The sequence below is a fragment of the Entelurus aequoreus genome, linkage group LG11, assembly GCF_033978785.1.
Source record: "Entelurus aequoreus isolate RoL-2023_Sb linkage group LG11, RoL_Eaeq_v1.1, whole genome shotgun sequence".
Taxonomy (NCBI): domain Eukaryota; kingdom Metazoa; phylum Chordata; class Actinopteri; order Syngnathiformes; family Syngnathidae; genus Entelurus; species Entelurus aequoreus.
The window spans coordinates 48714287-48728835 of NC_084741.1; the positions used below are offsets into that span (position 1 = coordinate 48714287).

Consider the following 14549-nt stretch of genomic DNA (forward strand, 5'->3'; position numbering starts at 1 on the left):
CATGTTCAGCAACATGTTGATGTATTACATGTGCATTTCTAAAATTAGCATGCACTAACGCAGTGTTTTTCAACCTTTTTTTGAGCCCAGGCACATTTCTTTCATTGAAAAAATCTGGAGGCACACCAACAGCAGAAAACATTAAAAAATGAAACTCAGCAGCAGTAAAAAGTCGCTGTTGCAATAGTTGGATATGACTTTAAACCATAACCAACCATGCATCACTATAGCTCTTGTCTCAAAGTAGGTGTACTGTCACGACCTGTCACATCACGCCGTGACTTATTTGGAGTTTTTTGCTGTTTTCCTGTGTGTAATGTTTTAGTTCTTGTCTTGCGCTCCTATTTTGTTGGCTTTTCCTCTTTTGTTGGTATTTTCCTGTAGCAGTTTCATGTTTTCCTTTGAGCGCTATTCCCCGCATCTACTTTGTTTTAGCGATCAAAATTATTTAAGTTTGCTATCCTTCTTTGTGGGGACATTGTTGATTGTCATGTCATGTTCGGATGCACTTTGTGGACGCCGTCTTTGCTCCACAGTAAGTCTTTGCAGTCGTCCACCATTCTGTTTTTGTTTACTTTGTAGCCAGTTAGGTTTTAGTTTTGTTCTGCATAGCCTTCCCTAAGCTTCAATGCATTTTCTTAGGGGCACTCACCTTCTGTTTATTTTTGGTTTGAGCATTAGATACGACGACAAACCCTCGTCGTATCACACAACGTGTTCCCGACATCTACAAAGCAATTAGCTACCGGCGGCCACCTACTGATATGGAAGAGTCCAAAACAGTTACGCTGGCGCGCTCTAGACAGTACCGACACTCAACAACACAATATTTGCAGACTATAATTACTTGTTTGCAAAAATTATTTTTACCCCAAATAGGTGAAATTACATAATCTACCACGGCACACCAGACTGTATCTCAATGCACACTAGTGTGCCGCGGCACAGTGGTTGAAAAACACTGCACTCACGAGCCAAGGAAACTATTTTGCATGTTGAAGTGCCTATGTTTAAAGCACACGGACGTGCGTGTGCCGCTGTAAAACACGTGGAAATATAAAGCATTTAATCATGGATATAGTGATATGGTACATGTGTAATGAAGTACACACTATAAGGAAGACGCTACATCATGTTTTTTTTTGTTGCTCGGTTGCTTTGCACCCGGCTCCATCTACAAGAATGGAAGCAACACATGTAAGTTAACTTCATAATTTGTCGTTAAATAAGGACTAAAAACATAAGATAATGTTGCACCTTTCTTATGACACAGAGCAAAAAGTCTTGCTTGTCAAAGTTGTCCCATCAGGTGGAGGTTCCACAGCGATCGTATCCAAAACAGCTGACTGTCATTTGCACCGCCCATTTTGATGTGTCTTTTTGTCAACGTTGAGTGAAAATAGCAGCATGTTTACGTTCAAACATACAGTAAGTCCTCTTATAGTGTGTTTAAAGGCAGCAAGGCAGTGTTGTTGAGCTTGGAAATGACAGCGCACAACTGTGACGTCATCACAAGTCTGCGTTTGTGCCGTGTACACCCATACGCTGAGCGGAGAGTTTTGGATCTCTACACTTTGCCCAGCATTTGTAAAAGTCTGCGTTTTTAAAGACAAAAGTATGCGTCTGCCTGTGGACAAGAGGCTTACACGCAGAGATAAGTATGTGTAACTATCTGTGTTCGTGTGGACATGGCCTTAGTAAAACGCTAATTGTCTCCGATAATTTATCCAATATTATTCATATTGCCGACGACATGTGCCATTGTCAACTGCCACAACGGAGGGAGTACTCACTTCTCTTATCCAGACTGTAGCCTCCACATAAAACAAAAGTGAAGCTACATGAGAACACAATTCCCTCAATCCTGCCTTACACTCACAGTGTGCCAGGGTGACCATGGATAGGTTGTCCGTGATTATCCAGGGTGTCAAACTTGGGTGGGATCATTTCTGAGAGTCTATTACTGTCGGCTGGCTTGATGACACGATGTCCACTGGGTTTACACAGATATACATAAACGTCACAAACAAAGCCGCCATAGCTATATTGACTCCTATATTTTTGTAAGTCTTTTAAAGTGTAAAATGGGCAGGGTTGAACAATTAATTAGTTCACAAAGTCTGGGTATGAGACATCGGGGAAGATGTCGCGCATGGTCTCTGCCACTCAGACTTGTCTATCTTGTACGGATCCTTGCACTTAATCACGGTTATTTGATCCTTATAATGACGAAGGGACTTCTTATATAATGACTCACATTATTGCTTCTTCATATGTTATTTTCCACTGAATAGTTCAGAAATATTCTGTGTAGCGATGACGCTCAACCTTCAACCTTCTTTTTTCGGGAAAAAATCGAAATCCCTCTATTGCATTATTATGCCTCGTTTGTAGGTATATTTGAGCTCATTTAATTTCCTTTACTAATGTCCTGTGTGTATTTAATTTTTATTTGCATGTCTCATGACACATTATCTGTATGTAATATTGGCTGCATTTCTGATAGTTGTTTTTGTGCCGTTACCCAGCTTGTAATAAATCCATTAGAAGAAGACAGCCTGGCGTTTCCTTTAACTTGGACACACACACATCTATACCTTTGGCCATTCTAAGCCAGTCATTTCCAGGAGTTATCTCCCCCTCTGAGAAGCCTCTGTTTTCCTTATGTTTTCCAATGTAAGAATGTGTAGAATAAATGTTAAATGTCTGTCAATAAAGATTTGCGTCAGCCTGCGACACAAAGTCATTTTTATAGTAGGCTAATATAGACACTTACATCATGTGTTGCCTTCATCATAAGACTTATACAAGGCTTTACATTTTTTGCGGCTCCAGACATTTTTTTTGTGTGTGTTTTAGACTTGGATTTAGACAAACTTTATTGAGCCACAAGGGAAATTGTTCCACACAGTAGTTCAGTTTCAAATGATGGAAAGGGTAAGGATAGAAAGGCTAATGCAGGTATTAAGTAAACAACTAATTTACCATAGTAGCATTATAAAATATAACATATATGTAATATTTACATATTATATTTACAGTATATAATATATACTGATATATTATATTTTTATATAATATATACTGTAACAAATTTATGTTGCACGATTGCACCAAGAACAATTCCTAGTTTGTGAACCCGTTCTCTAACAATGGCAATAAAAACTATTCTGATTCTGATTACCATGTACACTATTACAGTATATGTAACAGCTGCAGCAAAAAAATAAAAATAAAATCAATATGGCTCCTTTGACATTTTGGGTTGCCGACCCCTGCGCTAGACGAATGTCACCAAGCAGCGACTTAATTTTGTGGTCAAAAGTTAGCATTTTTGGTCGGTGAAAATTGTAGTCAGAGAAAAGTTGCATGCTTTCAGTTTTTCCCTCAGTCATAAAATTTGAATATAGTGTAAAAGTCTGTTCATGTCAGCAATTAACTTCAAATGTGAATGATTAATCAAATCATGAAAATCACAGGTTATTACTCACTTGCATCATTTAAATTAACTTTAAAAATAACCTAATATTACAATATACAAAGGCAACATTATTGTCAGAATGTAATAAAAATGTCTCATATTTTATTTTAAATGCATGTCATTTATTCACTCAAAACAGTTTTATCTAAAGTCTAGTCTAGTCAATCACATGAGTTAATTTATTTTGACAGCCATAGTAAATACCAATCTAAGGGAAAAAACAATTATTGTGGATTTCTAATAGTGATTTTCATATCAAGTTAATTTACCTCAATTACAAACAATAATACCCCATGAGGACTGCACACGTTCCATTATTTGGTACATTTTGGCCTGATTATGTTCATTAAGTTCCACGATTATTGTGTCCTCAGGTCAAAATCTTTTTCATCCTTGTCCAAAATAGTGAAATTTGATCCTTTACGTTTCTCTACAAAACCTAATGTGGGCGCTACTACACCTAAATGATGTAAAAAAAAAAAAAAGGCTGTTGATATTACATTTCTGTGTGAAGTTTGTCTTGACATGCACATACAACACAGCCCTTCTGAAAGTAAAGCATGTGCATGTTGCTTTGCAAAAGTCTGCAATGGTATGCACTTGCCACTCCAACACGTAGTTGCAACCACTTACTTGTGGTTCCATATGTCTGAAGCATCCTCAGGAAATATATTGTTGCTCTTATGTTTTCAGCTGCCAAGAACAGGTAACAGCTGTTTGAGGTGATTATTAATTTACCGATGTGATCAATCATCAGCGGGAAGGTAAGTGTAGATTTTTTTTAGATGCAGTCACCCAATTATCTAAACTAAATATGTTTTGCAAGGATTACTACTACAATACAAATATACTTGTAATAATGTACTATGTATACTGTGGGTAATAACCCACATTTTAATATTATTTATAGTTAGTCTATTTAAGTTAATTCAGGATGGAGTTTCATGCACACATTCAAAGTGTTACTTTTCTCTTGAAATGTAGGTTGTGCTCAAGTTTTTATTGTACACGCGGCCAACGATGGCAACAACAAGTCCTGCTGTGAGAGAGTACGTATTCACAAGGTAAGAAAAAAATCATAATGTTGCTTTAATAACACTTAATGTAGCAGCATCGTCATTAATAGGATGTTCAGCACCTCCATGCACTTTTTTATTCACTGACTCGTTTTAATGCATTTTAAGCATCACCACTTTTAAAATACAATGTTAGATAACAATTTTGTATTGTTGAAGTTGCGTTATTTATCTTAAATCCATTTTAAAAAAGTGTTCATACGAATGTGTTAAGGAATAAAACAAACTTGAAAACGATCAACCTACAGCTCACATTGTATGTATGCCATTAGTGTGTTTGACCTCCGTATGCCTGTATGCACTCCCTATAAAGTCTGGGCATGGCATGGTGATCAGACATGGACAAAAACATGCAGTCGTGTTTAGCTAGTTACTTTTGTAAGGGTCGTCTTCCTCCTTATAGTGGTTAGAGTGTCCACCCTAAAATCGGTAGGTCGTGGGTTCAAACCCCGGCCGAGTCATACCAAAGACTAAAAAAAAATGGGACTCATTACCTCCCTGCTTGGCACTCAGCATCAAGGGTTGGAATTGGAGGTTAAATCACCAAAAATGATTCCCGAGCGCGGCCACCGCTGCTGCCCATTGCTCCCCTCACCTCCCAGGGGTGATCAAGGGGTTGGGTCAAATACATTTCACCACACCTAGTGTGTGCGTGACAATCATTGGTACTTTAACTTGAACTTTTATACTTGCACAAAAGAGCAGCAACAGGGTTATTTAGTTGTGTACTTGAGCATCTTCTACTTTTGTTTTGTTTTTTAAATGACATTACAAAAAATATGGAGTATTATCGCCACAATTTCAGTCACATTCATTCCGCAACCAAATTCCCACGAGTCCCTTTTTATTAAACATTTAAAAAGGAGGCACTTCACTCAAAACTATATTTGCAGAATAATGAAAAGTAGACTTTACAACTAGCAGTATTGTGAATGTATGTATTTGAAAGTGGTCAAAAAGATTGGTCATTTAAAAATTGCACTTTTTTAAAATTTTGCCTATCGTTCACAATCACTATAAAACAAATGAGGACAAATCTTTTTCAATGCATTCTAACTTGTAAATATACTTAAATAAAAGTCTGCTTACAGCTGAGCCAATGGGAGGTACTCTATTCCGCCCATAAAATACAATCAAAAAACATCCAAAAAGCAACAACAATACTCCATTTACATTTCGTAACTTGAATATTAACCAAGTATTAGTGATGTTGTTATTATAAGCGCTAACGCAGACTATTTATAGCAGCGCCATGATCACGAGCTTGTGTGTAATGTTTACATCATCGAGTGGTAAGCCACTTGCTTGCTTCCCTGCTCCCTGGAAGTTTATTCTGGATCATAAATCATGCCTTTCACACAGATAGAATAAGGCTGAGGACGTATTCCGACAAGTTAGTACACTTTGACAGCCAAATTAGACATGGAAATTGCGGGAACGACACAAAAAGACGCTTGGTTCCACCACTTTTCTTCGCAAGGATTATGAGTCATTCTTCAAATAATGGGAATATATGAACATCCGAGCAGTTGGCATCCTAATGACAGCAGACATTGTACAGTAAGTGCTGTTTTATTATGTTAGTTGGCTCTCATAAAGTCTGCAGTGAGTAATAATCAGTGATGTTGTTAAAAAATATGCCGCATATATTTAAAATGATCAAAATACATTCATATTAAATGTTATTATAAATGTGCCCATTACTACATTACATATATACTTACATAATGTGTATAAAACCTTAATGGAGGTAGATGTTTTTTTTAACAGTTTTATAGGCAAAATTGAACGGCTCCCTTTGGATCCATTGTAAGCAGACTTTTGATAGTATTTATTTAATGTTTAGAATATATTAAAAAACAAATTCATCCATCGTCATGTTTTTCATAATGATTGTGAACGATAGGCTCATTTCCAAAAAAGTGCAGTTCCCCTTCAAGGCTGCCGAGCAGATAGTTTGGATTTCTGTAGAGATCTGTACAGTTCAGAAATAAATACTGTATTCCTAAACAATGTTTGTTTTACATGTAATGTTTTGTATTGCATTGTTATTGAAATAAAGTTTAAAAAAAACAAAACAGAACATGGTAACGGCAACAGTATTTGTTTGTTTACGGCACGCACGAATGTAACTGCCATAAAACAAGTTGACAGGAAGTGACATAGTTTTGCGGATGACGACCGATCGTGTCTTCCGGTACTGATCGTGTAGTGACAGGCCTTACAAAGTGTTTATACTGTAAGTATTGTGCTTATTACACACCAGCTGTTTGATTTTAACGGTCATCTGAGTTGCATTTTTCATTACCAAATTTGGAGGGGTTGCAATCGCCAAGTAAAATTGCTAATGCTAATGGTAGCCTGTCTATGGACATCCAAGGTAAATTAGCATCAAGCTAGTGCATTTTGGAAAAGTGGAGCCTTACTTCACGTTTTAGCGTACTAGCATACTGGCTTAGTTGGTGTTGAAAATTGCAACATTACTCGGAGGGAGTGTGGCTGAGTGAGTCCGCCCTGAGTGCTGCTTGATTGATTGTTTCCTTGAGCCGGTGTTTAGTCTGCAACCGGATGTGACGAGTCTGCAGCCGGACAAGATGTCACACGCAGCAAAGGTATCGAAAAATGGCACCGTTTGATTTTACATGAAACGACACCTGGTAGTACAGACAGATTTCAGTCGGTGCGTATAAAAGTACTAAATTCGGTATCCATTGCTAGTTGCAGCCCGACATACCTTGCATGTGAATCGTTATGAAAACTTGAGGAATTGGATCTATTGAACTGTCTACTATTTCCATATCTAAGTTTTCCTCCTTCTGCTTCTCTGTAGGCCAACTTCCACAGCTGCTGCAGACAACATGACTTTAACACCATATGATTACAATTACGACTACACCTTGCTTCCTGATTGGGAGTCTTCGGACTATGGGAAGTGTGATTACGAGCGTCACAGAGTGTATTTTCTTCCTGCCATCTACTCCACGTTCTTCCTCCTCGGCCTTCTGGGGAACTTCCTTGTCATCTGGGTCACCGTTTGTGGATTGCGACTTCGCAACATGACAGACGTGTGCCTCGTAAACTTGGCCATGGCTGACCTCCTGTTGGTCGGCTCCCTGCCCTTTTTGGCCCACCAAGCCCGGGACCACTGGATATTCGGGGACGCTATGTGCAAAATAGTCCTTGGTATTTACCAAATTGTTTTTTACACCGGTATTTTCTTCATCACGCTAATGAGCATCGACAGGTACTTGGCCATAGTGCACGCTGTTTACGCCATGAGGACGCGTACACGCTCTTTTGGCGTTATAGCAGCAGGTGTCACATGGCTAGCTGGATTTTTGTCATCGTTTCCTGAGGTCCTCTTCATAAAAAACCACAACCAGACCATACAGCGGTCTGTCCTCTCGAACGCCTCTTTCTGCTTCCCTGTGTATCCGGCCTTGGATGGCACTAACACTCACTTCTGGAGTGTTTTTGGTCTTTTTAAAATGAATATTTTGGGTGTATTCGTCCCCATGGTCATCATGGCTTTCTGCTACACACAAATCATCAGGCGGCTGCTTTCCACTCAGTCCTCCAAGAGACAGGCCATCCATTTAATCCTTGTGGTTGTGGCTGTCTTCGTCTTCTGCTGGGTGCCTTACAACGTGGCATCCTTCTTCAAAGCACTGGAGCTACTGAACATTTACTCTGAGTGCGAAAGCAGCAAAGTCATCCGACGGGCTTTGGAAATCACAGAAGTGATGGCTTACTTTCACAGCTGCCTCAACCCTGTGCTCTATGTGTTTGTGGGGGAGAAGTTCAGGAGGACCTTGCTCAGGTTGATCCACAGAGCTCCGTGCGCTCTGTGTCAACTGGTCAAGATGGTCATACCTCAGGAACACATCAGCAGGTCCATCATCTCCCAGACCACCAGCCTGGATGAGAGGAGCACTGCTGTGTAAAATAGGAGACAGTCACACTTGTCTTACTAGTTACCCAGCAGGCACAAGACATTGATACAACGTTGATTATACATACATGTCCTTTAAAACTGACTTTGAAACAACGTTGCAAAATAGTTGGATTTGTAAATTGAGACAATGTTGGTGTCTAACGTTGGTGGTGGTGTTATGGTATTTTTTTTTGTTTTTGTTTTTTGTCATAAATAAATACAATCATGTGTGTTTACAGACTGTATCCCCGCAGACTGTATTGATCTATATTGATATATAATATATATATATTGTGTTTTTTATGTTGATTTAATAAAAAAAAAATTAAAAACATTATTTATTTATTTTTTTAAATTTCTTGTGCGGCCCGGTACTAATCGGTCCACGGACCGGTACCAGGTTGGGGACCACTGGTCTAAACTACAGGTGTGCGCGCATAAACTAAAAATGGTGGACGCAGGCATGGCAGTTTGGTAGATTTATACCATATATGGATTATCTGCTGGCAATGTTCATTCCTAACGGACTGTTTGGAGGAAGTATGACGGAAGGCAGGATTGTTTTATAAATATCTCCGCAATGCCTCCACGCTTTGATTAAAACAATTCGAGACTTATGTAGATCCCGAATGCACAACAGCAGGTACCAACTGGTAAGAAACGTTGGTTTTGTATGATAGGGACCCTTTAAATATGTCAAATCTATTATATTTGAAAATAAAATGAATTCAGATGCAAAAACCCACAGAGTGCAAATTATTTTTTTAATCTACAAAACCCAAAACCGGTGAAGTTGGCACGCAAATAAAAACAGAATACAATGATTTGCAAATCTTTTGAGACAGGTCTGGACTACAGGCAGGCCAGTCTAGTACCCGCACTGTTTTACTGCAAAGCCACACTCTTGTAACAAGTGCAGAATGTGGCTTGGCATTGTCTTGCTGAAATAAGCAGGGGTGTCCATGAAAAAGATATTGCTTGGATGGCAACATATATGGTGCTCCAAAACCTGTATGTACCTTTCAGCATTAATGGTGCCTTCACAGATGTGTAAGTTACCCATGCCTTGGGCACTAATACACCCCCATACCATCACTGATGCTGGCTTTTGAACTTCGCGCCTATAACAGTCCGGATGGTTCTTTTCCTCTTTGGTCCGGAGAACACAACGTCCACAGTTTCCAAAAACAATTTGAAATGTGGACTCGTCAGACCACAGAACACTTTTACATTTTGCATCAGTTCATCTTAGATGAGCTCGGGCCCACCGAAGCCGTCTGCGTTTATGGGTGTTGTTGATAAATGGCTTTCGCTTTGCATAGTAGAGTTTTAACTTGCACTTACAGATGTAGCGACAAACTGTAGTTACTGACAGTGGTTTTCTGAAGTGTTCCTGAGTCCATGTGGTGATATCCTTTACACAGTGATGTCGGTTTTTGATGCAGTACCGCGTGAGGAATCGAAGGTCATGGGCATTCAATGTTGGTTTTCGGCCTTGCTGCTTACATGCAGTGATTTCTCCAGATTCTCTGAACCTTTTGATGATATTACGGACCGTAGATGGTGAAATCCCTAAATTCCTTGCAATAGTTTGTTGAGAAATGTTGTTCTTAAAATGTTGGAAAATTTGCTCACGCATTTGTTCACAAAGTAGTGACCCTCGCCCCATCCTTGTTTGTGAATGACTGATCAATTAATGGAAGCTGCTTTTATACCCAATCATGGCACCCACCTGTTCCCAATTAGCCTGTTCACCTGTGGGATGTTCCAAATAAGTGTTTGATGAGCATTCCTCAACTTTCTCAGTCTTTTTTGCCACTTGTGCCAGCTTTTTTGAAACATTTTGCAGGCATCAAATTCCAAATGAGCTAATATTTGCAAAAAAACAAAACAAACACATTTTACCAGTTCGAACGTTAAATATCTTGTCTTTGCAGTGTATTCAATTGGATATAGGTTGAAAAGGAATTGCAAATCATTGTATTCTGTTTTTATTTACCATTTACACAAGGTGCCAACTTCACTGGTTTTGGGTTTTGTACAAACTCAATATTATTTTAACAACAGCTTCTCAATAAAGACTCCAGCTGACTTCCATTTCAGAACCGAATGCAGCTGCTCCAGCACCCCCTGCGACCCAGAAAGGGACACGCGGTTAGAAATAGATGGACGTTTCACTTTGAAAGCTTTGTAAAATTAAACAAACAGAAATTAAGTGCATTCAAAGCGCTTCACTTTTTCCACATTTTGTTATGTTACAGCCTTATTTCAAAATGGAATAAATACACATTTGTCCACAAAATTCTACACACAATAACCCATAATGACAAGCTGAAAAGGTTTTTTAGAAAAAATCTTGCAAATGTATTTAAAAAAACAAAACAAAAATAAAAATCACATGTACGTACGTATTCACACAATTTGTTCAATACTTTGTTGATGCACCTTTGGCAACAATTACAGCCTCAAGTCTTTTTGAATACGATGCCACAAGCTCGGCACACCTATCTTTGGGCAGTTTCACCAATTCCTCTTTGCAGCACCTCTCAAGCTCCATCAGGTTGAGTAGGAAGTGTTGGTTTTCATCTAGGATGTATCTGTACATTGCTGCATTCATCTTTCCCTCTATCCTGACTAGTCTCCCAGTTCCTGCCGGTAAAAAATATCCTCACAGCATGATGCCGCCACCACCATGCTTCGCTGTAGGGATGGTATTGGCCTGGTGATGAGTGGTGCCTGGTTTTATCCAAGCACGATGCCTGTCAATCACACCAAAGAGTTCAATCTTTATCTCATCAGACCAGAGAGTTTTATTCCTCATGCATGTTGGCAACTGTTTTACTAAGACATTTTTTCCATCTGGCCACTATACCATACAGGCCTGATTAATGGATTGCTGCAGAGATGGTTGTCCTTCTAGAAGGTTCTCTTATCTCCACAGTGGAATGCTGTACTGTAGCTCTGACAGAGAGACCATCAGGTTCTTGGTCACCTCCCTGGCTAGACTAAGATGAATGCAGCAATGTACAGAGACTTCCTGGATGAAAATAAATGCTTACCATCCAACCGTATTGAGCTTGAGAGGTGCTGCAAAGAGGAATAGGAGAAACTGCCCAAAGATAGGTGTGCAAAGCTTGTGGCATCGTATTCAAAAACACTTCAGGCTGTAATTGCTGTCTAAGGTGCATCAACAAAGAATTGAGCAAAGGCTGTGAATACTTATGTGTGATTTTTTTTTTTTTTTTAATACATTTGCTAAATTTAAAGAAAGAAAATTATTTTTCACATTGTCATTATAGGGTATTGTCTGTATAATTTTTAGGACAAAATGGATTAATTCCATTTCGGAAAAAAGGCTGTAACATAACATTTGGAAAAAGTGAAGCATTGTGAATAGTTTCCAAATGTGCTGTCTAGCAAGTCAGTTATAACTTTTACATAAAACTACATTTCTCCGTGACATTGAGCATGAGTGAAATGCATATAAACAAATGCAGTAGCTTGATGCTGAATTGCATTGAAAACCCATATACATGCGCTAACAATTAGCTTTAGCAGTTTTACACATCGATTTTCTAACGCCTCCAAACTTGACAGTTAAATAGACAAAGAAGATGTACATAAACTGGTATTAATGAGCACAAAACACTTACAGGCAAACACTTTCCGAAGTTCAACAAGCGAGAGGTCTGGAACATTTAACATCTTGATTAGGGGTGTCCTAATCCGATAATGATATCATTCCGATATCAGCAAACATATATCTGATCATATTGGCTTGCATGCCAAATGTCTGATTATAGCTTCAATACAAGTCGTCCTGCAGCGTGTTTACTTGTGCACAGATGACAGCCAGTTTACATCTAAATGTCCTCCAATTAGCACACAAGGTTGCTCTTTTCTTGTTTTAGTGAAGTCATTTACAAAAGATAAACACGGTAGGCTATAGGCTACTAGCAGCTACACAACAGCTAAGCACACAATTGCAAAAAAGGTAGACATAAGTGTCCAAACTTGAACTATATTGCAGCCTAAAACACCACATTTGTCAATATAAAGAAGTGTCAAATATTTGGATATTACATAGAGTACATATAAAAAGTCAAGAGCGTATTAGGGATGGGGTGGCGAAGTTGATAGAGTGGCTGTGCCAGCAATCGGAGTGTTGCTGGTTACTGGGGTTCAATTCCCACCTTCTACCTTCCTAGTCACGTCCGTTGTGTCCTTGGGCAAGACACTTCACCCTTTGCCTCTGATGGCTGCTGGTTAGCGCCTTGCATGGCAGCTCCCGCCATCAGTGTGTGAATGTGTGTGTGAATGGGTAAATGTGGAAATACTGTCAAAGCGCTTTGAGTACCTTGAAGGTAGAAAAGCGCTATACAAGTATAACCCATTTATCATTTATAATTTATAAAGTATCAAGTAACAAAGGTGTCTGCGTCATTCAATTTACTGCGTCATGAATTTAACTTCATGAATTATTGTGACCACTAGGTGTCGCAAAAAAACCCCAATTACCACTCCCCTTCAACTTAAAGTCATTAGGTTAGTGCTTTTCACACCTACTATTTTAATTTCACTGGATCAAGCCTTTTCAATATTCCACACTATAAAAAACACAAAATAATGTACTGTAATTGTGCTAATATTGTATCGGATTAATATCGGTACTGGCTGATACTCATAGCTTAAAAATCAGTATCCAATCGAAGAGGAAAAAGTTGTATCAGGAACACGCATAATCTTCAAGGGGAACTGCACTTTTCCTTTTTTTTGCCTATTATTCACAATCCTTATGTGAGACAAGCATGTTAACAATGGAGCCAATAGGAGTCGCTCCATTCCGCCTACAAAACACTCTGAAACCTCCATCAATGTTTTATACACATGCTTTAAGTACATATTGTGATGATTACCTGCTGCCTGGTGTGCTTGCTTGCCTGGTCTCTCTCTCTCTCTCCTACAATGGGGCGATCCACAGGTGGCACTAATTTTGTGCACACCAGCCACTAATCATCAGGAGGCGCCGGTTGCACATGCTTGATGATCCTGTTGGAGGCTGCTCTTCTGGTTCTTTCCCAGGCTGATGATTTCCCTTCCGAGGCTCCTTTTTGCCCTGGCACCGCCGTCTCCTTCCTGCGTGGCTGCCCCAGCTATTTCCCGGAGTGACCCTCAGTCCAGTTAATTGGTGCTGTTTTTTTCCAGGCCGTGCTTCCCTCGCCACTATGGAATTTTGTGCATCTCTTCCTGAAATAAAAGGGACTAACTGCTGTCTGGTCTCCCTTTCTGCATCTTGTGTTACGCACCACACAAGAGTGAAACATACATGTAATGTACCAGGCACAGTCATAATAGCATGTAATATGTACATATTTTTCAGATTTTAAGCATACTGTGGCATAATAACTTCACGGACGCATCACAATGTTATTTCCTTCAACAAAAATAACAACAATACTAATCATGGCAGACTTCATGAGCGATAAATACGACTACTTTGGGACAAATGATGATCCGGAAACTTAGATTTGGTCCTGAATATAAGGAGGATGATCAACAGGTTTTAGACAAAGAAAGCTTTAGTGAAACAATAAGCATCATGTAGCAGTATTGCTGAGTGCTGAACAAGAAATGCAAAGTATAAACAAATTCAAACAATCACTTACTGCACGATATCTTCTCTCACTGGGATGCCGACTGATCAGATGTTCATATATTCCTGTTCAAATGAAGAATTCATCATAACCCTCATGAAATTTAAAAAAACAAACATATTTGTGTGTCTTTCTCGCCATCTGCGTGTTTAAGTTAGATGTCACAGTCGACCAACTCTTCGGATTATGGCCACAACCTTCTACTATGCAGGTGAAAGGCATGATTTACAATATAGAATTAACTTTCACCAACTCAGAAGCGATGCAGCAGCTCAGTGTGTCAATATAGCAGCATAAACTATTCAGCTCTGATCAATGCACCGCTAAAATTAGTTTGTTTGTGTTAGCGCTTATATTAGCAATATTGCTAATACTTGGTTAATAGTCAGGTCAAAAGATGTAAA

General features: G+C 39.1%; 2 protein-coding genes across 3 annotated transcripts in view; one reads left to right on the top strand and one right to left on the bottom strand.

The window, feature by feature from the left end:
- Positions 1-1386, bottom strand: part of LOC133660189 (protein cordon-bleu-like) — a 145364-nt gene extending 143978 nt beyond the window's left edge. The window contains exon 1 of the mRNA XM_062063443.1: positions 1258-1386. The gene's annotated coding sequence lies outside the window, so the exon portion shown is untranslated. The remainder of the gene's footprint in view (positions 1-1257) is intronic.
- LOC133660190 (C-C chemokine receptor type 4-like) lies at positions 1175-8927 on the top strand. 2 transcript variants are annotated; one of them, XM_062063453.1, is made up of 4 exons: positions 1175-1197; positions 4175-4245; positions 4466-4545; positions 7388-8927. In XM_062063453.1, exons 3-4 carry the CDS (start codon positions 4502-4504, stop codon positions 8499-8501), a joined length of 1158 nt encoding a protein of 385 aa, XP_061919437.1. In that variant the 5' UTR covers positions 1175-1197; positions 4175-4245; positions 4466-4501; the 3' UTR covers positions 8502-8927. The 2 variants fall into 2 exon arrangements, with proteins under 2 accessions (XP_061919437.1, XP_061919436.1); XM_062063452.1 differs by lacking the exon at positions 1175-1197 and adding an exon at positions 4046-4073.
- Positions 8928-14549: the final 5622 nt, after the last annotated feature.

Bases quoted from the DNA above. Each gene is read 5' to 3' on its own strand.
- LOC133660190 (XM_062063453.1), top strand. From the start codon at position 4,502: ATGGCAACAACAAGTCCTGCTGTGAGAGAGTACGTATTCACAAG. The intron at 4,546-7,387 runs GTAAGAAAAAAA...GCTTCTCTGTAG, and splicing joins AGAGAGTACGTATTCACAAG to GCCAACTTCCACAGCTGCTG.